Consider the following 26503-nt stretch of genomic DNA (forward strand, 5'->3'; position numbering starts at 1 on the left):
CGTAAATGAAAGCGATAGTTGTACTATAAGTAATTTCATTTATTCCATATAAATATAGATTTATTTTTGGATAACCACACTTTAGTATTGTTAGACAATTACGGTTCTAACTATAGTAGACTAATATTATGAGATAAATCTTAAACGATAGTAACTATCATATGTGCGTTAGTTAGGTCCCTGGAGGGGGTGGGGGGCCGTTGTTGACCCACTGGGGGGGCTGGCCGTTGCAGAAGTTGGAACCAAATATCGGGACGCTTTGTCTGAAAGGTGGCATGTTGGGCGGCATCGGGCCCATGCGTGGGTTCCCACCGAATTGGAATGTATTTCCCATAAAGGGGGGAGGGGTATTCGGATTGAATGGAGGGGGGAACATCGGGGGTCCATTGAAGTTGGGCGGCGCGGAGAAGGGGTCTGGATGAGGCGGCGGGGTCCTCATATCGAAGTTGCCCCAGGGGCGGTTGAACCTCGTGAATGAGTTGGGGTTTCGTCTGGAACCCGCGGAGAACGGGTTCCTAGCCCGGCTGGGTCCGCTGCCGAACCTAGAATTATAATAATCGTTTATTTACCAAACATACATACAACTAGAAGCATACAATACCAATTGCTTGGTCCGTCTTGAATATCACACCCCGGACACTGCATATAACAATCTCTTACCGTGTGGTTACCTCGTAAGTGCGAGCGAGACAGACAGTCCGCGCGTACTCCCTGCTCATTAGCCATTTAGACTAAAGTAAGACAGAGAGGGTGAGATAAATCTAGCTCGGCGCCGAATACTAATTGGCGCGGAGCGGAGAGTTACCGTTCTATACACAGTATTATAAACTTGGAACATGGTGGTGTATGCTCCATACCCCCTCCAGTTGATTTAGGGGAGGCCGTATCCATAATGACTTTTCAATATCTATAGTAACCGGCCATTGTCCATAATGACTGGTCAATGTCCATAGTTATCGGCCATTGTCCATAATGACTGGTCAACGTCCACAGTAACTGGTCATTCTCCATAATAACTGGTCAATGTCCGTAATAACCGGTCATTGTCCATAATGACTGGTCAATGTCCATAGTAACTGGTCATTGTCCATAATGACTGGTCAATGTCGTAACTGGTCATTCACAATGACTAGTCAAAGTCCATAGGTGACCAGAGTGTAGCGCGTGAGTGGTGCTAGTGTGTTCATTTTATCGTCATGCCATATTAAACTTGAGTTATCGAGGCGCCGACAATACTGATTTTGAGCTAAGTTCGAGAAAAGCCTCGAGGTTGCTTCAACTGAGGACGAGGTCGAGGAAGGTTGGATTTAACATCTTAGAATATAGGTGTAACTATTGATAGTTCGGCAAAAGTGGTTCATGTTCTTACGGTAGTTAGTAGATCAATGCTCGTATAAGAAAACCAGGTATGCTCAATCCAAGTAAGTGTTACCATTAAATTGGTATCTCCAACATTCCAAGGACGTAAATTTTATTATTGAAAATTAACTGAATTACTGAGTAATGTATTTAATTACTTAATTTATTACTTGACACATATACATAAACGTAAACAGCCTATATACGTCCCACTGCTGGGCACAGCAGCCACACACACAAAACACATATAAAAATCATTAAAACTAAGTAAATCTTTTACTAAAAGTTCAAAATTTCCCTGAAAAGTAAAAACATTGGTTGTGGGCAATTTATTTTTTACAAAATGGCAACGTATGGTGTCAGCTGAGCTAACCTTGAAGCTGTCACTTTTGAGCATACCTGGTTTTCTTATACCATGGCTCGTGGCACATACCTGCTGCTGGACTCCGAAGGTCTCTGGCTACGTCGGGTCTCCTGGGTCTTGCGGGCGGGGTTCTTGGAGGTCTCCCCGTCAGACTCCTCCTGCTTCTGCCACTGCGCCTCTCTCTTGGCTCTGTTGGCTTTGCGTTCCTCCTCGTCGTCCGAGAAGTCTATGTGTTGCGGCGGCGCCTCTATATCATGTAGCCAGGACGCGTCTGAACCTTTCAGTCTGAAAGAATAAAGAACACACGTCAATTTAGGCAGGAATCTTAAACAACCCTTTAAATTTTAACGTTAGTATAACCCGGCAGAATTAAGTTGATAGAACACAACAAACGCCTGTCAAACCAGCGAGATGTATATGTGAATTGTCACCCACGCCACGCCCGAAGAGTTGCTTTCTCAGGTATTATCTACTATAGATAATAAACGGACCGGGTGAGAGCTCTCAGGGCTTCCCATTTGTCCGGTTAAGTAGTTAATGCCTTGCGGCAAATCTACAATAAGTCACAACGAAAAAAAAGATAAAAAGTATTTATGAAGCTTAAACCACACAATAATAAGCACATACTAAGCTTACCTGTACTGTTTTTTTTCTTTGCATGTTTCTTTTGTCTGTTCTAAAGTGTACTTCTTTTATCGTGTGGGTTATGAGATGGATGACCAACCTCACCAACCTTGGTGTCAGGGTTATTATTGAGCCGCCAAAGGCCCCTGACGTGACTCAAGTAACGACTACGTACTTAAATCAGTAAGTAGTAACCGAGACCAACGGCCTTCTGAAGCACGGATCATCTTAGTTACATAAGCCTGTAATGTCCTAACCAAACTAGGGATCACAAAGTGATTTGCCCCCACCGGGATTCGAACCCGTGACCTCCGGATCGTGAGCAGAACGCTCAACCGCTGGACCACGGAGGCCGTTCTATTGTGCACAAATAAATAAACGTACTTCATGAGTTCAGTGAGGAAGACGTAGTTGGTGTGAGCGTCGTGTCGTGGCGCGATGTACACGTCGACGCCCACCTCCACGCCGCGGGCGCGCACGTGCTCCGCCGAGTTGAAGCGCACGCAGTAGTGCGGCTCCGTCACCTGCGGTTCAAGAAACAAAGATGACAAATTGGCATATTTGGTAATTATTATTATTTGAGAAGCTCGGTGGCGCAGCGGTTAACGCGCTCGGTCTGCGATTGTTGAAGTTAAGCAACTTTCTTAAACGCCGGTAATAGGATGGTGATTACAAAAAAAGTTTTCATCTCGAGCTCCTCCGTGCTTCGGAAGGCACGTTAAGCCGTTGGTGCCGGCTGCATTAGCAGTCGTTAATAACCATCAATCCGCACTGGGCCCGCGTGATGGTTTAAGGCCCGATATCCCTATCCATCCATAGGGAAGGCCCGTGCCCCAGCAGTGGGGACGTTAATGGGCTGATGATGATGATGGTAATAATTTATCGGGAGCGGAAAATAAAAGTCGTGTTTCGTCGTTCACTCGGTCATGGAAAAACTGTTTTACTGGCCTTGGTTAATAGCGCCATCTATTAGATTTCTTGGTTACCAAGTTACATTTTCAAATATCTTTACATTGATGTAACGAACAAACGTAGCGCACTAATTGTTTCCTAAAATATGCGCTAGATGGCGCTTGTCCGTGACATCGGTACACATTATTCGTCAATCAAACTATACTATATACCTACTAGCCATGATTAGTATATTGTTTTTGTTTTTTATTTTACTGCGGTTCAGTCTGCCTCTAGGCATAGGCCTTCCCCAACCTCAACAATTCTCTATCACGTGCTCAGCAGTGAAGGAAAACATCATGAGAAACCCACATACCCGAGAAATGCGTTTCGGAGGTATGTGACATAACCATACAGCAACACGGACCGGACATAACCTATGTTGGGCTGGTTTTCCCTTCGCATAAAAAACCGGACCTGTAAATCTTCAGGTTACGTAAGCAGTCTCTGTTAAAAACGGGTTAATGCTAGGGAGATGGATAACATTTTAGTCTGCTAAAATCGGCGATAATAATATCAGTAAGGTCGCCTAGTTCTATCTACATTATCTAGTGAATGAATAATGAGTATACCTGCTGAAGGCCAAATGATGTCAAGGGCGAGGTGCATAATTTAATTCAAATGTGGTTTTGTTTCGAATTTACAGAGTTAACAGTCTACAATACATCACAGCGAGGTCGTCGAATTTAAATTCAAATATATCGTCGTTTTTTACATAACGAACGTCTCATCCACCTAAAACTACTGCAGCTTCTCACAACGTGTATAGCAGGGAAAAGAAGATCTGAATATATCTGCAATAAGCATCTAGAGCAATATCGCCGCCCAAGTTCTACTGTCTCCATGTATTATGTGTGCCTGTTAAAATTAAATTCTGTGCAATAAAGTGCATTTGATGTGATTTGCACTATATCATACTAATGGAATGGTATGGAATACAACTCTGGGGAACAGCCGCACACTCCAATATAGAGATCCTACAGAGATTCCAAAATAAGACCCTCCGCATTATCACAAATGCTCCATGGTACATTACCAATAGCAGATTACACAAAGAGTTGGGAATCCCAACAGTAAGTGAAGAGTTAAAAAATGTAAGCTGCTCTTACATAAACAGAATAACAGCCCATCCTAATATACTGGCCAGGCCGCTCATGGATGAGCACACACAACTAAGACTAAGAAGGAGGCTGCCGCAGGATCTAGCCAACTAAGGCCCAAAATAGGAAGCGACACTGGTCGCTTACCTAAAATGATACCTATACACCACAAGAAGTGCTTATTATCCAAGGGTGATAGATTGCGCGCAAAAAAGGGGTTAAAAAAAAAAAATATCATACTAAAAGTAACATACATGCCATGCCATGTACTTAATTAAGAGACTTTTTGTAATTATTTATTTTTAGTTTGGTGCAATAAAGTGTATTTGTATTGTATTGTATTGTATACATACATAAACTCACACCTATTTCCCATCGGGGTAAGCAGAGACTATAGCATTCCATATGCTTCGATCCTGACACACTTCTCTTGCTTCCTCCACATTCATCAATCGCTTCATATACGCACGCCGGTGCAGAGTAGATCGTTAAAGTCATACTTACAGGTCCAAACACATCGAACACCTTCCCTAGCGCCTTCGCCCCGCTGTCCACGAAGAGAACACTCTCCAGATCCACCGCAGGGGTGTTAGGAAACGCCCGTACAATCACTGCAAATAAACAAAATATTACGTTTATTAGCAGTACAGTGATGGAGTATGCTCCATACCCTCTCTAGTTGATGATAAAGTTACGTGTCGCAGATTCGGGCCCTCCTCACCGCGCAAGAACTGGGAATAATAATTGGATTTTCTTTGCATAGCCAATGGAATTTGGTTTTTTATCATGTGGCGCGTAGCACTCGTATCGTTGAGCCGTGGTAGCACAGTTGGTAGAACGCTTGCCTCTCACTTTGAGGTTGCAGGTACGAATCCAGCACAGGCCTAAACCAATGAATGATCCAACCACGTTTGGATCATAAATGATTATCACGTGCTCAGCGGCGAAGGAAAACATCGTGATTCCCGAGAAATGCATTTTCGGAGGTATGTGACCTAACCTGTATTGGGGTGGTTTTCCCTTCGCGGGTTGGAAGGTCAGATAGGCCGTCGCTTCTGTAAAAAACGGGGCCTGTCAAAACTTCAGGTTAGGTAAGTGGACCCTGTGAAGATCAGGAAAATGCTAGGGAGATGATAATCATGTGGCGCTCCATGCTGCTTCTGCTTACCTAGTCTATCAACAATACTGGCAACTGTTCCAATCTTGGTTGTCTCCTGCTCGGGCAGACTAATGGCCAGGTCTTCAATGGGAGGCAGGTCATCTAGCCCCAGCTCTCCGTGCACCTTTGGAGGCTCGGCCTTGCTGGATTTACTACTTTCCTCTTCACTGAAAATTTTAATTGTTTAAGTTAATTTCAATTGATGAATATCAGGATCAAATGGGAATCTATAACCTCTGCTTACCCCAGTAGGAAATAGGCGTAAGTTTACGCATGGTATAAGAAAACCAGGAATGCTCAATACTATGAGAACATATGTATGCAAATTACCTTGTAAAATGTAGGTATATCTGATTTAGGTCTTTTGAACAAATTATCATGAAATTAGCGTAAGATTCATTTTCATTTTCACATTAATAGTAATGATACTCATAACTATAACGATTAATAAGGTTAGGTAGAACATATTAATGTAAAAATCCTTTAAATCTGTGAAACTTTGCAATTCTTATTTATACTCAAAAATCCGTAGGTTAGGTACTAATAAAGCAGAAAAAACTAGCTGAGTAAGATTTCATTTTATCACAACCACACCCCAGACACTTCATAGAAAGTATAGAAAGAAACCACCTCACTTTACACAGACACTACACATTTATGTTATCATAAAGAATGTACGCAAATGTGTGAAATCTGATACACACACATACACATCATACATTGTTTTAAGTTTACGCGGTTATTATCATAATTAAAACACATAATAATGAGTTCTTACCAAAATGGGACCGGGAACTGGTTCGGGGGAGTCCCATATCCCTGCTTTAAATGCGGTAAGAACCTGTTATTATGTGTTTTATTTACAATACAATTGAAGACTAAAGTAAGACCGAGGGGGTGAGGTAAAACTGCTCAGACACTGGTGTCAGTGGAGTTTCCATTCTATATGTGCTCTCTGTTCGATTGGGGATGAGAGCCCCTATTTGCGTCGCTGCAGTGGGCTGCACGCGCCCAAATGTATTATAAGCTTTTGATATTGTGTGTTATTTTTATTTTATACTAACATTAGAAATAAGTCAGTTACTAACACATATGAGTCAATGGTTACTTGAAATAAAGATTTTATTTATTTATTTTATTTATTTATTTCATCCCCTATGTTAAACATCTACCATCTCCAGCTGATTAAAGGGAGGTCAGTAAGCAGTAGTGAGATTAAAACACATAATAACGGGTTCTTACCGCGTTTAAATGGGGATATGAGACTCCCATCCCCAGAGAATATAGACGCAAATAGGGGCTCTCATCCCCAATCGAACAGAGAGCAATGTGGTTGTGACATAGAAAAAGGAATAATACTACATATAGAATGGAAACTCCACTGACACCAATGTCTGAGCAGTTTTACCTCACCCCCTTGGTCTTACTTTAGTCTTCAATTGTATGATGTGTAAATAAAACACATAATAACAGGTTCTTACCGCATTTAAAGCAGGGATATGAGACTCCCCCGAACCAGTTCCCGTTCCCATTTTGGTAAGAACCCGTTATTATGTGTTTTAATTATGATAATAACCGCGTAAACTTAAAACAGTAGTGAGATGACTGGCTGTTTAAGATGTGCATTTATCTACTAAATAGTCGCCTATATCTATAAATTAATAAAATGTATGAAGTCACATCATTAAATAAGGTCATTGCCATTGGAAACATTATCTGGAAGCTAGCCAGGAGAATGGGGTGGGTAGGTCATATAGGAGAGTTTCAGATCAATACTTGTAGGTATAATATGAGAATATAATACATAATTAAAAATAATAAGTAGTTAAGTATAATTATGACTTGAAACTTTGATCTTCTGTATACATCAAATTGATAATGTCTAAACATGAGTCACCAACTACCAGGCCAGGCATGTCTGCCTAACGAGGTGCCTCCACCATGTCTTGAGCTGGGTTCAACTTCCACTTTTGGTTGTATGGAGGAAAATGAACCATGAATACCAACACCGTCTTAACATAATCCAATTGTTTATTTGTGAAACATATGACATAATAAGCATCTAGATTGTTTCAAACTTCACAGCATAGAATAAGGAATACTACTACATATAGAACAGCAACTCCTCGTTCCCCACCAGCATCTGAGCTAGGTTTACCTCACCCCCTTCGAACATAGTTTAGACAGGAATCGTATGGTGTCAGACATCACACACAGAGATGCTCCTGTACGATAATGTCCATGTAAAACGAGGTTGTTTGTATGAAGTGTCCGGGGTGTGTAAAAAGGGGGTATGTAAAAATTAAATGATAGTAATGCAACAAAATACAAATGCAGCTAACCCGCTGGATATTTCTTCGATATCCTTGACCGAGTCGACGTCGCTGTCGCTGGAGTCGGACTCGCTGTCTTCATCCCTATATTCAGTCACATCATACTCCACCACGCCGCTCTCCGCACTGTCTATAATCATGTGTCTGGTCGTCTCTGCGTCCGTGGACCTCGCCAGCGGGCCGTGGGCACAAGCATTTATTATGTTATTCTTCAACACCATCTCACTCAACTCCGCAGCGTCCGAATCCTCATTACCAGTATTATCATTGGAATGTGACTCAGTATCGTCCGAATCCGAATCAGAAGCCCCATATTCCGCGATCAAACTCAAAGACACGTTTTTATTATTATTGCCCTGATCAAGGTTTTCCATTGTGACGAGCGATGCGTGAAAACGCGTGCAAGAAAATGTTACCACAAACTACACTAACTAACTTTTTTAAGCACTATCTAACTTATCTGGCTCTATACTATGTGGTAAACTAAAAGCACTTGAAATAAATTACAATTACTTTCGTAAAAAAGAAAATAAAACGCGAATAAAAACAACTATTCACAGCAGCGAGTGAAGTGACATTTGCTTTTTTCATTTCAGTGTTGCCCATTTCGAACTACAAATACTTCTATGGAAAAATCCAAACTAATGGTAGTTTTTTTCATGATATAAGAAAGTACCACCTTTTACCATGGCTTTTTCGAATTTAAAAAAAATGCTATTGTTCGTCATTGGTATAGGAGTATAATTTACGAGTACTTTTACTAAGTTACTATGCACTAGTACCATTCATCGAACTTATTCATGTAAGTCGGTGGAAATCTCTATAGAAAATCTATTTTGTATGATGATAAACTAGGGAGTCAATAAAAGACAAATTTTCTAAATATATTTCTATAATATAATTATTAAGTATTTTCTTTCCTCTTATACTTCCTCTTGCGCGGTGGAGGCGGTATCTTGTAGTGTACAGAGCGTACGTGTAACTTCAGACTGGTGGAGTATTTGAACCACTTGCTGCAGATGGAACATTCGTATGACGCTACGTCGGTGTGTACCTGAAACGAGTAATTGAGGACCTAACATCTATTTTCTATCTTCTTCTTCTATGGTGTCAGGGTTACTATTGAGCCGCCAAAGGCCTTATGTAATAACTACTTACTTACATCAGTAAGTAGTTACCGGGACCAACGGCTTAACGTGCCCGAAGCACGGATCATCTTACTTACTTTCGGACAATCAGGTGATCAGCCTGTCATGTTCCAACAAAACGGGTAATTTTATGTGATATGCCCACACCGGGAATCGAACCCAGGACCTCCGGACCATGGAGGTCGTTATTTTCTATTATTCCATTCTTTTCATTTTTAATTACCGATGCCGACACACGTTCTTGTATTAGTACGGCACTAGGACCTACTGAACATAACTATATCATAGTTTAACTAGGTCGAGCTACACCTCACCAGATAACGTCGTTTTGGGTTATCACGCAGCTTAAAGGCGGGCGCAGCTGGTTTAGGTCGTGAAACACGGGCGATTAGCCCATCGCCCATATGAATAGTCCATTATTGCGTAAGACCTTTCTCGCATTTAAAAACATTCAGTTGTAGTTTCACTAACATAGTTGGCTCGAACATTACAGACGGCGATACGGCTAACCACCTACCACATTGGTCAACTGAAAGCTCGGAGAGGTGTGGGTGCTTAGTTCATCTTACGATGGATGTATTGTCTGGCCGTGAGCTTATGTTAATGGATCCTACAAAAAAATCTGAACAGGCTTTAGAAGCATGCAAACTGTACAAATAACTGTACTGTATAAATACTAGTAAAACCCACCCGTTTATGTCGCAGTAGGTTGCCACGCCACTTAAAGCTGCGCCCGCACTGGTCACACGCGTGCGGGCGCGCGTCTGCGTGCGTGCGGGCGTGCGCCCGCAGGCGGTGCTCGTCGTGGAACATGCGCCCGCACGTGGGGCACGGCACCGAGGGGGGCGCGTGGCGGAGCGAGTGCAGTTGCAACGCTGATGACGTCTGGTTTCAGATTGTATTAAATTACAAAACATTATATCAATATATACGTATTAGTGACACCGTACCGAATTCCACTTGATTTTAACTCGCGATCATGAGCTGATTAATTTCCCTCAGTATTGGGTAGTTTTGTAAGTCAAAGATAAATTATGAAGTTCTGATTACTAAATAAAGACAGATCTAAAGGTGATAAAGAAATTTTTATATTTTCTATTTAACTTATTTATGAATTTTAAACAACTGGGACATTTTGACATGCTTTTCTATGATGTCACAGGTTGCTTTTTCATACAAATTCTACAGTAATTTCGTGTTTTGTTAGTAAAAAGTAACTGTAACTAGTTAGAAACTAGCCTATTATTGTGTCACTTGATAGTACAAGTACCGTAGATGAAATATGAGCGCTCAAAAGTATTGAGTTTATGTATGTATGTAAAAATATTTAATGATTTGAATAATTGTATATACAGGGTATTAATGACATCGTAAACGAATACTGAGAGGGATGATTCAGACCATGATTCTGAGTTGATATCAAGTGCCTGTCGGAAAAGTCATGAAATTTTTTGTGTTTTCAATTATTTTCCGTTCCATACTTTTGCGACGAAAAATTCCTCTTGATATCAACTCAGAATCATCCCTCAAAATTTTCGTTACGATATCACTAACACCCTGTATTAATTATTTGCATGCTACTGTAAATAGCCGATTAGGAGAGACTTCTTCTATAACAACCAGCAATTTGTAATTTACCCTTTTCAGTGGCAACTCCACGAGCCATGTCAGGGGCCTTTGGCGGCTCAATAGTAACCCTGACACCGCACACAATGTTGATGAGGTTGGTACTCCACCTCACAGCCCACACGGTAGAAGAGAATGGCAACTCCAAGATTATGGAAACTAACCTGACAACCTTTTCCGCACGTGTCGCAGACGGCCCCCACGAGAGCTTTATAGGAGGATTTCTGCTTCGGATGCTGTTTCCTTACATGATTCCAGTGCTCATTTCCGTTGTTCACTATTGTCTCACACTGAAACCAAAATTAGGGTCAAATCATATTTGTCAGCATATTATAGAACTTTCCTCATCATCATCAGCCCATTAACGTCCCCACTGCTGGGGCACGGGCCTTCTCTATGGATGGATAGGGAGATCGGACCTTAAACCACCACGCGGGCCCAGTGCGGATTGGTGGTTATTAACGACTGCTAATGCAGCCGGGACCAACGGCATAACGTGCCTTCCGAAGCACGGAGGAGCTCGAGATGAATTTTTTTTTTGTGGTCACCCATCCTATGACCGGCCTTTGCGAAAGTTGCTTAACTTCAAAAATCGCAGACCGAGCGCGTTTACCGCTGCGCCACCGAGCTCCTCACTTACTTACTTACTAACATGTACACTTACATATTCACATTGCACAGGATACTTGTGGATAGTCTTGGGGTGCGGGTGGTCGGCCCGCCTGTGCCGCACCAGTTCCCTTACAGACTCACACTTCAAGCCACAAGTTTTGCAGGTGGTGCTCAGAGGGTCTTCGGGTTTTGCTTCGCTGGAAGAACAACGCCTTAAATGGGTATGATAAACCTTTGTGGTAGGGTTGGAAGAGGAAGGCCTAGGCGCACATACCGCGATCAAATCCAGGATATTTTAAAGAAAGGCCAGGTCAAAGGGTTCTTTAACGGCCTCTGCGGTCCAGTGGTTGAGCGTCGCGCTCACGATCCGGAGGTCCCGGGTTCGAATCCCAGTGGGGACATATCACAAAAATCACTTTGTGATCCCTAGTTTGGTTAGGACATTACAGGCTGATCACCTGATTGTCCAAAAGTAAGATGATTCGTGATTCGGAAGGCACGTTAAGCCGTTGGTCCCGGTTATTACTTACTAATGTAAGTGGGTAATCGTTACATGAGCCATATCAGGGGCTTTTGGCCGCTCAATAATACCCCTCACACCAGGATTGCTGGGGTTGGTAATCCACCTCACTACCCACACGATAGAAGAAGAAGGGTTCTCTAAGCCGTCGAGCGTGCATGAAGTCTTTGATGAGAGTGGAAGTGAAAGAGTTTTAGGACCGTAGCAAGGTTTTAAAGAATTTCATTCGAGTAAAGTTTCATACATACATACATATAAATCACGCCTTTTTCCCTTTGAGAAATACCTTTGTACAGGCTTCGACTCGAATGAGTTACTTTATAACAATTTCCTATGGTATTTCTATGGAATACATGGTCATGGAATGCATTAGCAGTCGATAATAACCACCAATCCGCACTGGGCCCGCGTGGTGGTTTAAGGCCCGATCTCCCTATCCATCCATAGGGAGGCCCGTGCCCCAGCAGTGGGGATGATGATGACATGGTGACCCACAGCTCGAGTTACAAACCACTGATTTCGACTTTATGAGTTTGAATCCATGTTTGGATCACAATTGATATCACGTGGTTTCCAGGAGTTGCCCGGTTAATGGTAATAGGGTCGCTCCCTTTTACCTGAGACTTCAAAATAGCTGGCAAGGAGTGCGTGCATATAATATACACTTCTGCCTATGGAATGGTAACTCTCCGCCTCGCACCAATACGTATCGAACCCCGAGCTTGATTACCTCACCCCCTCTAGGTCTTACTTTAGTCACAGAATAATAAATTATACCACGTATAGAACGGCAACTCTCCGCTCCCCATAAGGGGCTGAGCTATGTTTACCTCACCCCCCCCCCCCCTCTCGGACTTACTTTAGTCTTCAATCGTATGGGCGTCAGGCGTCACACAAACAGATGCGCGTGTATGATAACGTCAACGTGTAGTGTCTGTGTAAAATAAGGTTTTTTGTATGAAGTGTACGCGGTGTGCTTTAGTCTAAGTAACAATTTCAACACACCTTAAATCAGCCGTCGTATTTTGTTTGCCAAAGACGCCGTGGCGCTTACGCATGTGGGAGCTCAGAGCCGACTCGTGCGCACTCGAGAACGGACATTGTTTGCATTGGTACACGCGGCCCATGTGCCATTTGTAGTGTCGCTTGGCCATTATTCTGCGAATAAATAACTCAAATTCAATCGAGGGAATTTCCAGGCCATATACAGGGTGTTAGTGACATCGTAACGAAAACTTTGAAGGATGATTCAGACTATTCTCAGTTTATATCAAGTAGAATTTTCCGTCGCAAAAGTATGGAACTGAAAATAATTTAAAAAGACACAATAATTTTCATGAATTTTCCGACTGGAAATTCCACTTGATATCAACTCAAAATCATGGTCTGAACCATCCCTCTCAGTATTCGTTACGGTGACACTAATACCCATACCTACTTGTATGGCTACCTGTATGAACTTGTATGGGGTGTAAGTGACATCGTAACGAATACTGAGAGGGATGATTCAGCTCATTATTCTGAGTTAATCAAGTGAAATTTTCCATCGCAAAAGTATAGAATTGAAAATAATAAAAAAAAAACAATAATTTTGCGACGGAAAATTCTACTTGATATTAACTCAGAATCATGGTCTGAACCATCCCCTTCAGTATTCGTTACGATGTCACTAACACCCTGTATATAGATGCCGCTGTACAACTTCGTTGCGGTCACTCCCCGTATAGGCTGTTTATACTATTATTTAGGTAGACATAATTGGGTCGTGTACTAGGTTCAAGATAAATTATTAAATTCTGAATACCAAATAAAGATAGATCTAAAACTAACGAAAAACATTTTCTTTTTTCTATTTAACTTATTTATGAATTTTAATCGAGAAAAACGTAATAATAAGTCTGACATTTTATCACGTCACAGTGTGCTTTTTCATACAAATTCAATAGTAATATTGTGTTTTGACGTTTAACAAAAAGTAACTGATTTGACTAGTTCGAAACTAGCCTATACACTTACACGCTGTTAAAGACTTTGGGGCAGGATTTGCAGTATAATTTCTTTTCGTGTGCGTACTTCGCGTGCGAGCGGGCCAGCCCATCCGTTTTGAATCGTAGCTTGCACACAGGACACTCACCAGGTCCATGACTCTGAAAATATAGCATAAGCATAAGCTTACAACTACAATACAATACAAAAACGCTTTATTGCACATATAAACACAACACTAAAAACAATTACAAATGTGACAGGAGAAGTACAATTGACGGCAACTATATACCAATAGGAAATTTTCTTTTTCTAATCTAATCTAGCCTACAAGATCCCACTGCTGGGCAAAGGCCTCTCCTTCCTGTTTCCATTTTTCGCGGTCCTGTGCGTACTCCGGCCAGTCCCTCCGGCAAGCGTCCAAGTCGTCACGCCATCTCTTTCAAGGTCTACCACGACGCCTGTACCCGTCATGAGGCACCCAATGCGTGACGATCCGTGCCCACCGCTCAAGGTGCATACGACAAACACTTTTTTTTTCATTTTCTTTTTAAGAATTAAAAAATAAAAATAGTTCTCAATAACTCGTCAGATGGCGCTTAACCAATTACGTTACTGGGCCATTGCGAGGCCACAGCCAATATGCCACAAAGTAAAAAGAGATTGATTTCTTTTTCCTTGGAATTTGTTTATCTTCAGAACATAATATATAGAAAAAAAGATAATCCCTTTTAAGACAACAGGCCTGAGAGTGCCCATAGCTAAGTAAGTAATTAAACTTACAGGATCGTGTCCAATCAAATGTCGCCGGTAAGTGTTCTGATGCGCAAACATTTTCGAGCACTTCTCACATCGGTAAACGTAGTTTTCACCGCTTCCGCGTTTCTTTACCCATTTCTGCCACTCCTCAATCTGTTCTTGCATCTAATTGAGAGAAATATTCATTCATTCATTCAATCATTCATTCATATTCATTTATAGCATGTCACAAAGATAAATTAAGGTGGAACATAGTAAAAAGGTACATGTGACGCCGTGCAAGGGCACGGCAATATAAAAGAGGCGACACTAGGTGCCTTATTATAATAATATTATAACATCTAACTAAATATTCATCATCATCACCAGCCCATTAACGTCCCCACTGCTGGGGCACGGGCCTTCCCTATGGATGGATAGGGAGATCGGGCCTTAAACCATCACGCGGACATTAACTAAATATTATTATTAAGTAATTAGGTAGGTGAAGGTGTTTTTACGGCTAATAGCCGGGACCAACGGCTTAACGTGCCCTCCGAAGCACGGAATCATCTTACTTTTTCGGACAATCAGGTGATTCAAGCCTGAAAAGCCCCGGTTGATTGAGGGGAGGCCTGTGCCCAGCAGTGGGCACACACAGGCCTCCCCTCATTATATAGGCTGGTTATGTTATGTTAATTAGGTAGGTAAAAAATTATATAATACAGTTGTTTAGTGTGTGTACCGCACTACACACAATAAGTTCTATAAAAAATATAGAGAAGTCACCTGATTGCCCGAAAGTAAGATGATCCGTGCTTCGGAAGGCACGCAGGTGGAATACCAACATTATAAACCCTGGTGTCAAGGTTTCTACTGAGCCGCCAAAGGCCCCTGACATGGCTCATGTAGCGACTACTTACTTACATCAGTAAGCAGTAACCGGGACCAACGGCTTAACGTGCCTTCCGAAGCACGGATCATCTTACTTTCGAACAATTAGGTGATCAGCCTGTAATGTCCTAACCAAACTAGGGACCACGAAGTAATTTTTGTGATATGTCCCCATCGGGAATCGGAGCTAGGACCTCGGGATCGTCAGCCCAACGCTCAACCACTGGACCACGGAGGTCGATAAAAATAAAAAAATACTCACTGATAATTGGACTATATTGAAATAAGCCAGTATCTTGTGTCGACCTGGTTTCAATGCATCTGTCCTTTTCTTTTCACAGTTCTTTGTAGTTTTAACATCTTCAACAGAAATGTTCTTCTTACTTCCTTTTCGTTCTACATTTTCCACCTGAAAATATTTGAATTAATTCTTAATTTAGGGAAAATTGTGGGATAGGGAATGAAGGAAACGATTATTGTTTCTTTACCTTTGTTTATTTTACACGTTTTATATTTTTTTACGTTTACATACATACATACATAAACAGCCTATATACGTCCCACTGCTGGGCACAGGCCTCCCCTCAATCAACCGGAGGGGGTATGGAGCATACTGCGCCACGCTGCTCCAATGCGGGTTGGTGGAGGTGTTTTTACGGCTAATAGCCGGGACCAACGGCTTAACGTGCCCTCCGAAGCACGGAATCATCTTACTTTCTCGGACAATCAGGTGATTCAAACCTGAAAAGTCCTTACCAAACAAAGGACAGTCTCACAAAGTCATTTCGACAATGTCCCCAACGGGAATCGAACCCGGACCTCCAGATCGTGAGCCTAACGCTCTAACCACTAGACCACGGAGGCTGTTTTTACGTTTACTCCTATTTAAACAACCGACCTCCATTTCCCTGTCATTCCGCAATCCTCTCTTCTCCCTCGCTCATTCCTATTTTCCACACGAGACCACGGAATACCACTCACACAACGTACTCCTGACATAGTCCTCGTAATCCTGACGTACGACTTTCGCTTCTACCACTCTCATACTCTCTTTTGGTCTCAAAGACTACATGTATGCTCCTCAGTTTAGAGTCTTTAGAGGACTCTTGACTAACAGGGCTAACATACGCATCACCATTAAATTATCGATCGATTCAATATCCTCATCATCATCATCAGCCCATTAACGTCCCCACTGCTGGTGCACGGGCCTTCCCTATGGATGGATAGGGAGATCGGGCCTTAAACCATCACGCGGGCCCAGTGCGGATTGATGGTTATTAACGACTGCTAATGCAGCCGGGACAAACGGCTTAACGTGCCTTCCGAAGCACGGAGGAGCTCGAGATGAAAACATTTTTTTTTTTGTGGTCACCCTTCCAATGACCGGCCTTTGTGAAAGTTGCTTTACTTCAACAATCGCAGACCGAACGCGTTAACCGCTGCGCCACCGAGCTCCTCAAGATTAATGACTACCTAAATGATAAAAATGTCTGGTATTGAATGTGTTCCTCTAGTTATTAAATAACTTGTAATGTATACCCTCATTGATTTAAAAGATGTGTTGCTGTTGCAGTTTCTTGTCATTTCTTCTCCTCAGCCATAACACCTTGCGAAATGACGTAAATTCAAAAATGTTACATTGACCTTCAACAAGTTTATCCATGGTAATTACATTGAATAAATGATTCTGATTTCTGATTTATCATAAATCGTTTTCGTATGTCCACTTTCATTCATTTATTTAACAGGATGATATTTATTTACGATTAAATACTGTTGTGTGGATCCCATTTTACTTACTGGCTTATCTTTAAGTTGAATTACTAATGAATTGTCTGAATCTGAATCGTGATCACTATGAAGTTCTTCATCCATATCACCATCATCATCGCAAAGCATCTCAACGTCTTCATCATCTGAACGTGTATTATCAACTTCGGGTATATTATTTATATCACTGTCTTTTCCATCATCACTTTCGGCATTTTCTTCGAATTCTGTATTTTTAAATGTTTCCTTCTTTATCTTTTCTTCTTTAATAATATTGTGTTCATCTTTGATAATGTTTAATACATTTTCTTCCTCATCATAATGGAACGTCTTTGTTGGTGTTTTATTGTACGCTTGTAAAACAGATGTTAAGTTCAAATTATCTCTATTTATATTGTTTATTAGACTTTTAGTTACCTGAAATATTTTGTTATGTAATTTAATATAATAAACTTAATTATATGATTCTGAGGAAACATCAAGTGGAATTTTCGGTCACAAAATTCATGATATTTTTTTGTTTTTTTAAATTATTTTCAATTACTTTTACTCTCAATGTGTTTGTTACGATGTCACTACCACCCTGTATGGGTCTGGTTTTCAGACATTTTCAGACATCATCATCATCTCCCTAGTATTATCCCGTTTTTCACAGTGTCCGCTTACTTAACCTGAAGATTTGACAGGTCCGGTTTTTTACAGAAGCGACTACCTGTCTGACTTTCCAACCCGGGCTCAATACTCAATACAGTTTAGGTCACATACCTCCGAGAATGCATGTCTCGGGTATGTGGGTTTCCCAGATTTCCAGACACATTTAAATAACGGGATATGAATCTTAACCTCTCATATGCCGAGATACCAGACACAATAGATTTTACATTGTGTCTGGTCGAGATCCGCGTTCCGGCATTTAAGGGGTTAAAAGACATCTAGGCCTTGACTATTTTGGATTATTGTTATTTTCATAAAAAAATATGTGAGTTTCAGAACGTGTGCTTTTAGGTACCTGTCCGTGGCGCGCGAAAATATCAAGTAAAGTAGCTTGTGCCGTCATACTCTTTTCTACCAAACTGTAGCTTTTAATTAGAAGAGCAGCACATTCATAGCAGACGAATTCTGGTAGACTTTCTGTGTTGCTTTCCTGTAACAAAATAAAGATAAGTAAATGTATCATCAGGGCGTCTCCGCTCTGCTCTACTCCGCTTGGCTCCACTCTACTCCGCTTCGTTCCGCCATAGAATAAAGAATAATACTACGTATAGAACGGCGACTCTCTGCTCCCCACCAGCGGAGCTGCCCCCCCCCCCCCCCTGAACATAATTTAGACTTGAATTATGTAGTATTATTCCTTATTCTATGCTTGAATCGTATGGCGTCAGGCGTCACACACACAGATGCGCGTGTAAAGTCAATGTGTAGTCTCAAGTGTCCGGGGTGTGGTTTCGTTCTAAGTGCTCTCCTTGAGCACACCCCGAACACTCCATACAAAAAACAAATTCTGACCGTATGTCGCCTAACGCGTGATTGCGAGCGAGACAGATAGTACATGCCCTCCCCCTTAATCCTTACGGCCATATAAGACTCAGAGGGGATAGGTGAAGTCGGCGCCCATGCTATGCGCTTGAGTGAATACTCAATAGTATAAAATACTTTTTCACGTGCTATCATGTTGGTCAAATAAAAATCACTTTGTGATCCCTAGTATGGTTAGGATAGTACAGGCTGATCACCTGATTGCCCAAAAGAAAGATGATCCGTGCTTCGGAAGGCACGTTAAGTCGTTGGTCCCGGTTACTACTTACTGATGTAAGTACGTAGTCGTTACATGAGTCATGTCAGGGGCCTATGGAGGCTCAATAATAACCCTGACACCAGGGTTGATGGGGTTGGTAATCCACCTCACAACCCACACGATAGAAGAATAGAAAGCTCTGTGAGAGTCGGTCGGTACTTATTTCACCTGCGAATGGGATACAGAATTCCTACTCCAGTTCGTCCCGACTGGCGGGGAAGTATTGATCATCATTCATAAATACGGAAGCGGAAAGAAAACCAATCCGCCTTTTTCTTCTTTTAAAAACCTTGGCATATAAAATTTGCTACTTTACCTGACACTGACAGAAAAAAAACCATTTAGACGTCAAATTTGTTCGCTAGTTACTTTTGGGTCATTTTGTTTATTTAAATGAATTAAAAATATTAAAATTTAAACAATTTAAAAATGGATTCGTCTGTATGTGTCAATAGCATGGACCGAAATGTAGTACAAGGGCCTTGTAACGAAGAGAGGTGTGCGGGGGACGAAATTATTGAGCAATTAAAAAGGCTGCAACTGCCGGACGAGGTTGGTAAAGAGACCAAGACAGAGGGTGGTAGAAGCACGAAGACACACAAGAGCTGGCACGTAAGGATGGCTAGAATGTTCGACCCTCTCTTCAAACAGGATATTGAAGTAAGACTTTCTAACACATTTCTTTCCCACTCTCAGACGAGCCTTCCGAGGTTCGCGCCCAACTAGGCATCCTCAGGCCTGTTGTCTTCCGTTGTACCGGGTGAGAGCCTTCAGCGCTCCCCGTTTGTCCGGCCAAGTAGCTAATGCCATCTGCGGCTAATCTACAATAAGTCACGTTTACAAAAAAAAATGTTTCCCGATAAGCACAATCTGGGCCTATTTAAGGCAAGAGTAGGCACTTTCTAGGTAAGCATGTCCCATCCTCGGTCACATCGTGTCGCTTTAAAAAAACATGGATTATAATGGGTCATCATCATCATCAATTTAAGAGCCACGCTCTTGTCGGTGTAGCATTTTCCGAATACTCTCCATGCTACTTTTTAGGGAAAAATAGGGCAGTGGTTTCCCTCTTGCCTTCCGCCCCGCAGTACTCTGTCTGACGCGAGTGGGATGGCGCCCAGAGTAGTCTATTACAAAGCCATACTAGGACTCCTGTCCTCTGCCTCTGAATAGTACTGACAGTTACTGCTGCCCTCTGTCAGGTTCCAGGTTACAGTCCCTGTGACATGCCCCTTCCGTCCCGCATTGCCGTACCGATGGCTCCCATCTCCGCCTCTGCAGCCGTTGAGGTCTTCACCCGTATCCCTGGGCAAGGGTTCTACGTTATACCCCGTAGGTCTGGGTCCCTATTCGAACTCAGCCACCATCTCACTCCGGCCTACTGAAGTAAGAGGCGCCCACCCCCGCGGCAAGGACGCGCCGAACAGGAATTGCCCCAGTGGAGGGCAGAGAAGATGACTCTGTTCCCCCTGGGGCCGGGTTAATGGTCTTGTATGGAACCAAGACCAAGGGCAATATAATGGGTCATTGACCTTTTATTCATGTTAGCATGCGAGCATAGTACGTCCATGATAGCGTTAAGCTATTATTCTATGCTACGCTATTGTAAAAAAAAGCATAAAATAGCATCATGCCTATATCCCCGAAGGGGTAGGCAGAGGTGTAATTAATAATAAACCCACTCCTCGCCAGCTATGTTTAAGTCCCATGTAATAGGAAGACTAGCCTATTGCCATTAACCGGACACATATCCTGAAAACCACGTGATATCGATTTATCTATGATCCAAACATGAATTTAAACTTACACAGTGTTACTACAAAACACAAACTAAAAATAAACTAGGTTTGAAATAGTATTTCGCGCCAGGAAAGAAGTCGGCGGATTTTAATGAAACTAACTTGACAAGTCATAATAATTCTATGCAGAATCTGCGACAGTAGCGCCGCGGCCTTCGGGACTTCTTTCGTATACGGATTATATTTTAAACATAGTTTATCTTTTAGTCTTTGTTTTGTAGTAACACTGACAATGTCTAGGGTATTTGACTGGGTCAAAGATAAATTATAAAATGGTAATCTAAAAATAGAAGCCGGTCTTAGATGGTCAAAACTCAATCTCGTTTTACTTTTCGACTTATTTTCGAATTTTATTTATAAATTGAGTAACAATGAGTACGACGTTTGACCGTGTTTATTGATGACGTCACAGGACAGTATTTCCATACAAATTCCAAAGAAAACTTTCGTTTTGACGTTTCGTTAAAAGTATCTCATTTGACTAGGTTTTAAGGTTACCTATTCAGTGATTTCGAACCCGAGTCTGGATTCGAACCCGTTACACTAAGATGTAAATCACACGTTCCCGGATCAAGACTATGACGGATAAAACATTGGAAAATTTGGAAAATCGATCTTCAACAAGTTTATCTATGACAATTACGTTGAATAAATGATTCTGGTTCTGAAATAATTATGTTATTTATGTTCAGATAAAGGCGCACACGTTTGAGCGAGCGTACGACAGATTCGAACACAAGCTGCAAAGATTGAAACACATTCGAAGTATAATAGACCATCACACCCAACGACTTCACGCAAGCGTCAACGCCCTGGGTAAGACCACACCCAGGACACTTCATACATAAAACCTTATTTTTACACAGACACTACACATTGACGTTATCGTACACGCGCGTCTGTGTGCGTGACGTATGACGCCAAACAATTGAAGACTAAAGTAAGACCGATATTTGGGGGTTGGGGGGGGGGGGGGGTCTGTTAGCTAAACCAGAGTTGCCGGTTGGCCAGAAGAGATCTCTTTGTTCCATCTTTTCTTTGATTCATATGGAGACACGGGACTTCACGAGAGGAGCACGTCTTCGACTATTCTCAACAGACACACTATTTATTTCAGGCTACAAAGGCCTATACTATAATAAACTTAACACGTCGACAGTCCAATGATCCATATATGGGTCATGACGGTCTAGCACCATACGTCCGTGACCCATACATGGATCACTAGAAGGCGACCAGGTACGCACTAGGCTCCACTCCTCTCCACGGGGTACTCCACTCGGATCGTGGGTAACTTAGCAAAGGTTGAAGTAATATGCGGGACTTACAAGGAAGCCAAGACATTTTGTATGGGGACTGTCAACGTGTTAAGTAAAAACGAAGGAAAAATCAAATTCCATGTCTTAACACGACACACTTCGACTCGGCTTCGCCTAGCTATAATGTTTACTGCGTCGCTTGTGAAAACCGCGATAAAAGATCATCCCAAACATAAGTACCCTCCGGCGCCAGGGGTCTACTTCTCAAACTGTCTATTTCGCATCATTACCCACTTCTCTGTTTGACTACTTCGCTAACTGCCTACTTAGCAAACAGTCTGTTTCGCATTCCGCCTACTTTTCAATTGAACTACTTCGCAAACTGACTACTTTTTTCTTTAATGTCATCTTCGGACAGTTAATAACATAATCCGATTATGGAGTTCAAAATTTACTTTGAATCCCAGTGGCTGAGAAAAGTTTCTGCGGAGATCCTGAGTTGTGCACACCAATTGCATCGTACAACAAATGTTCTAGAAGGTTGGCATAGGCGTCTCAATGCCAGGATACCTAAAAAGCCAACTTTCTTCTCATTTGTTCATAAACTGCGCAAAGAGGGAAAACATTTCGATTTTCAAATTCAAAGATGTTTGTTCCACCCTTTGAAAAAAAACCGCAAGAACTGTGATATACAATTTGATCAAAAATTAGAAAAACACGTGTGCCAATTAGAAGCTAACGAAATAACAATTATAGAATATTTACAAAAAACTGTTTATATGTGATTAAAATTTAATTAGTGTTTTTAAGTTTTTCTTTGTTATTACGTTACAATTTAAGTTTAATTTCATTTTAAGTTTGTTTGGTTAATAAAAATAATATAATACAAAACGTAATGAATAATTTTCTATTTATCAGTACTTTGTTCGTTCTTTGACAAGTAGGTAGTTTGCGAAGTGGTCTCTTTGAGAGTAGGCGGAATGCGAAATAGACTGTTTGATAAGTAGGCGATTTGCGAAGTTGTCTCCACGAAAAGTAGTCAAAATGAGAAATAGACTGTTTGAGAAGTAGACCCCTGGCGCCGGAGGGCATAAGTAGGACAGAAACATAAACTTACGATTATACTATATCCCAATTGGGGTAGTCAGAGTTGCATCAATCGCAAGATGAACTAAGTACCCACACTTCACTGAGCATTTCTGTATAAATACAATATATTGACTATTGATTGATGAAAGTTAATACTTTTTTTAGCTGACACCCTCACGGCACAGTTCCTATGTGACTTAGAAGAAATCTCTAAAGAAAACCAAAGGAGAAACATAGAAATGCTCCAGCAGATTAAAAATGGAATTTACAGATATACATGGATCAAGTAACATTTTGTTATTATTTTATACATATCTAATTTATTACGTTTTGTATTATCTAATTTATTATTTGTGTATTGTTTTAGATTACTGTACTTATACGTTTTTTAATTATTTTGTCAAATAAAAACTTTTGTTGCAACTTTAATATTGGTTTTCTTTATTTTGATACGAAAATTGGTTGTTACCTGATTGAAGCTTTGGACTATATTTGTCTGATTGGTTGGTTTATTATCCTCCATTATTTAGTTTAAAGCAGAGAAGAACTAGACGGCGACACTGAGATGTGAGACCTAATCTAGCTTACAAGATCCTACTGCGCCAAATGGAAGAGGAGGAGAGGCTTTTGCCCAGCAGTAAGATCTGATAAAAAGAAACTTAATGCCTAATAGATGACATTAAGTGGTCACCGTGGTTGCAAGGAGGGTCGATTCCTAATCTGGCAGAGAAGAACTTAATTTGTCAGTGTTATATCTAGTTCCATTTTTTTCTTGTACATCTAAAAATAACATATTTTGTACCTGCCAATGATGTATACCAGAATTAGCACCATTACTACGCTAAAACCTTCAATTTTATAAGAATGTCTATGGCCCTGTGCAGAGGTTCTTCTTGCAGCAACATTTTGTCGACTATAAAGGTTGAAAAGGTGCAGTAGTTTTATGAAACCTTTGCCAAAAAACATATTTAAATAATTGTTGATGATTCAAAGAGTAACTATGTTTTCAGCTTAAAATAAACTTACATTGATTGTGGATAAGTATAAAGAATGTATAACAATACAAGTGGCTAGGGTCCCAGTCTGTAGGCTGTGCAACTTGACATCAACGGCCAAGCAGATTCTGCACACTTCCAGATTATTTGCTTCGAAGTTAGAGTTTGGCTGAAACAAAATATAAAATACAGATTTTTATTAAATGTGCAAATGATTAAATTCAAAACAGCTTTATTTACCAAATGTCTGAAGAAAGAAAAATATGTGAAATTACAATATTTGTCATGCTCAGAAAAATATATATAAAACAAACAAACTGTCTACTTATTGGTAACATCCCCGAGCTGTGGGATGTTTACCTATGGGTATATGTTTACATTTATTTTACAATAAAAGTATTAGTAGTATATTGAGATGTTGTTGTATGAATCCATATATATACTGACCGGCAAACAAAGTACAGGGCAGGCTTGCCCCTGTATCCTGACTCTTACATTGTCATAGTTCAACTGATCAGCGCTGAAATGTGCACTGCAGATGCGGGCGTGATTGGGTGGCTTCCAATTGGGGCGCCCAATAGCTTGCAGCCATTTCTTTTTTAACTCTGGGTTTGTGGGGAACCTTAAAAATATATTTCGAAATTCTTGTTTTTAAATTAGTTTGCTTAAGCTAGCGGTATTATCATTAACAGCCTAGGAAAAAGTAAAATAATACAAAAAAATTTAAAGGTTGAATGTTTATTGTAAGATGTATATACAGAACCCAAAATGATTTCAAAGATAGTAGGTAGAGCATGACATTCTCCCTTTTGAAATAATAAAATAAATTGCAATTTTTTACTAGAATTCATCAGAAATGTAATGCAATCAAAGTGAAACGTGATAACAAAAATAAATATTTACTTATGAAACGACACTGTTGAGTTAGGATCTTTCTTCAGAATGTCGTTTTTGTTTCCACAACCCTTCACACAGCAACAGCATCCCATTTCGAACTCAATTTCATACAACAATATTTATGTAATGTAAAAATTGATCAGAAAATTGCTGTTTCTATTTTCTTTGTTTGTGGCTGCATCGTTCAGAAACGATGATTCTGCCAACGTCAAGGTTCAAGAGAAAATACTTAACATTAAAATATAATTTTGATCGGTTAGGTTAAAATAATCGGTGGATAGTCCAATGGTGAAGATTGAACCTAGAAAATAACAACACAATTTGTTAGTATGACATTACAAAACACAGGGTTTAAGTTTGCGGGACAAGGAATAAAGGTTAAGAACAGACACAAAAAAAAAAAAAAAAAATATACGTATATATATAAACTATGAAAATTATTAGAGTTTTATGTTATTATATTTAATAAACCTAGATAAAATATTTATAAAAGGGGTATACACTAATGTGAGGAGAAAGTTAACATTTACAGGGCGGGGAATTTTAGGGGGTAGTACATCATATAAGGAAACATTCAGTCGGGGGCAATTAAAAAACAAGTGATCAAGAGTACCCTCCTCTTCTCCACATTCACACAGGGAATGATCGCGGATACGAAGCTTTGCCAGGAAAACAGGCGAACACACGTGTCCCAAACGAAGTCTGATTATGGTGAAACAAACAGGTTTGTCGAAATTGCGATATTTAAAAAACCATGGTTTTATGGGAACAAATGGCTGGATGCCACCATAATACTTACCCTTTATGAGCCTAGAATTGTTCCACCTTTCCGTCCATGATTTATGTAAATGTGGTTTAGCAAGACAACGAATATCTCTAGAAAATTCTTTGTTATACACCTCTCTGCCCGTGCGGATAGCCTCCTTGGCGCATTGGTCAGCGATTTCATTTCCTGTTATGCCACTGTGGCTTGGGATCCATGCCAAAATAACAAAAATTGCTGTTTATTTATCGCTCAATGGAAGAAACAAGAAATGTCAATCTGGAACAGGGCTGCCAGATGAAAAAAAGGCATGATCGTACGTCAACTACAAAAAAATCGTATTCCAAGGAAATTTTGAAATGAAAAGATAGTACAACTTAAAAGTTCAAAGTTTTTATGAAAAATGAGAATAATTCGTTAAGAATCAGAAAAATAATGCAATAAAACTGTTTATTAGACTTATACTAATTTTCTGAGGTTAATTTTCTTTTTTTTTTATTCGGAAAACTGCGCTATTTGTCATCTATCGCCTGCATCACTTGCATGTCCTCGGGTTTTATTATTCTTGGAACCAGTATCATGAGTGGCAGTAACGTCGGTACTTTTTACTGTAATTACTGGGAACAGCATTGGTAGGTTCAAGACAGTCCAGTTCCGATAGAATGGCGCCATCTAAATCGTATCTTTTTTAATTTCTTCTGCACTTGTGATTAAAAAAT

At 40.7% G+C, this 26503-nt stretch overlaps 2 protein-coding genes across 4 annotated transcripts; both read right to left on the minus strand.

Moving 5' to 3' along the window:
* Positions 1 to 18: 18 nt before the first annotated feature.
* Positions 19 to 8473, minus strand: LOC126373825 (H/ACA ribonucleoprotein complex non-core subunit NAF1). The gene is made up of 6 exons (XM_050020152.1): positions 7900 to 8473; positions 5567 to 5724; positions 4903 to 5009; positions 2732 to 2871; positions 1793 to 2008; positions 19 to 542 (listed from the first exon to the last, which is right to left on the minus strand). Exons 1-6 carry the CDS (start codon positions 8262 to 8264, stop codon positions 173 to 175), a joined length of 1356 nt encoding a protein of 451 aa, XP_049876109.1. The 5' UTR covers positions 8265 to 8473; the 3' UTR covers positions 19 to 172.
* Positions 8474 to 8770: 297 nt separating this feature from the next.
* Positions 8771 to 26079, minus strand: LOC126373785 (zinc finger protein 135-like). 3 transcript variants are annotated; one of them, XM_050020075.1, is made up of 14 exons: positions 25821 to 26078; positions 25028 to 25322; positions 24572 to 24746; positions 24156 to 24293; positions 18197 to 18331; positions 17218 to 17604; positions 15677 to 15823; positions 14566 to 14706; positions 13813 to 13943; positions 12802 to 12954; positions 11329 to 11488; positions 10829 to 10954; positions 9729 to 9923; positions 8771 to 8944 (listed from the first exon to the last, which is right to left on the minus strand). In XM_050020075.1, exons 2-14 carry the CDS (start codon positions 25111 to 25113, stop codon positions 8795 to 8797), a joined length of 2124 nt encoding a protein of 707 aa, XP_049876032.1. In that variant the 5' UTR covers positions 25114 to 25322; positions 25821 to 26078; the 3' UTR covers positions 8771 to 8794. The 3 variants fall into 3 exon arrangements, with proteins under 3 accessions (XP_049876032.1, XP_049876033.1, XP_049876034.1); XM_050020076.1 differs by having other exon boundaries at positions 11329 to 11473; positions 25821 to 26077; XM_050020077.1 differs by lacking the exon at positions 9729 to 9923 and having other exon boundaries at positions 25821 to 26079.
* Between the last annotated feature and the right edge of the window lie 424 nt (positions 26080 to 26503).

The sequence above is a fragment of the Pectinophora gossypiella genome, chromosome 16, assembly GCF_024362695.1.
Source record: "Pectinophora gossypiella chromosome 16, ilPecGoss1.1, whole genome shotgun sequence".
Classification (NCBI taxonomy): Eukaryota; Metazoa; Arthropoda; class Insecta; order Lepidoptera; family Gelechiidae; genus Pectinophora; species Pectinophora gossypiella.

Excerpts from the sequence above, each read along its gene's own strand:
- LOC126373825 (XM_050020152.1), bottom strand. The coding sequence starts at position 8,264 with ATGGAAAACCTTGATCAGGGCAATAATAATAAAAACGTGTCTTTGAGT. Across the intron at positions 5,725-7,899 it reads ATCGAAGAAATATCCAGCGG|TGAAGAGGAAAGTAGTAAAT; the intron begins GTTAGCTGCATT and ends TAAAATTTTCAG. Across the intron at positions 5,010-5,566 it reads CAGTATTGTTGATAGACTAG|TGATTGTACGGGCGTTTCCT; the intron begins GTAAGCAGAAGC and ends GTTTATTTGCAG.
- LOC126373785 (XM_050020075.1), bottom strand. The coding sequence starts at position 25,113 with ATGGGATGCTGTTGCTGTGTGAAGGGTTGTGGAAACAAAAACGACATT. Across the intron at positions 24,747-25,027 it reads TCAACAGTGTCGTTTCATAA|GTTCCCCACAAACCCAGAGT; the intron begins GTAAATATTTAT and ends TATATTTTTAAG. Across the intron at positions 13,944-14,565 it reads ATTTGATTGGACACGATCCT|AGTCATGGACCTGGTGAGTG; the intron begins GTAAGTTTAATT and ends CTATATTTTCAG.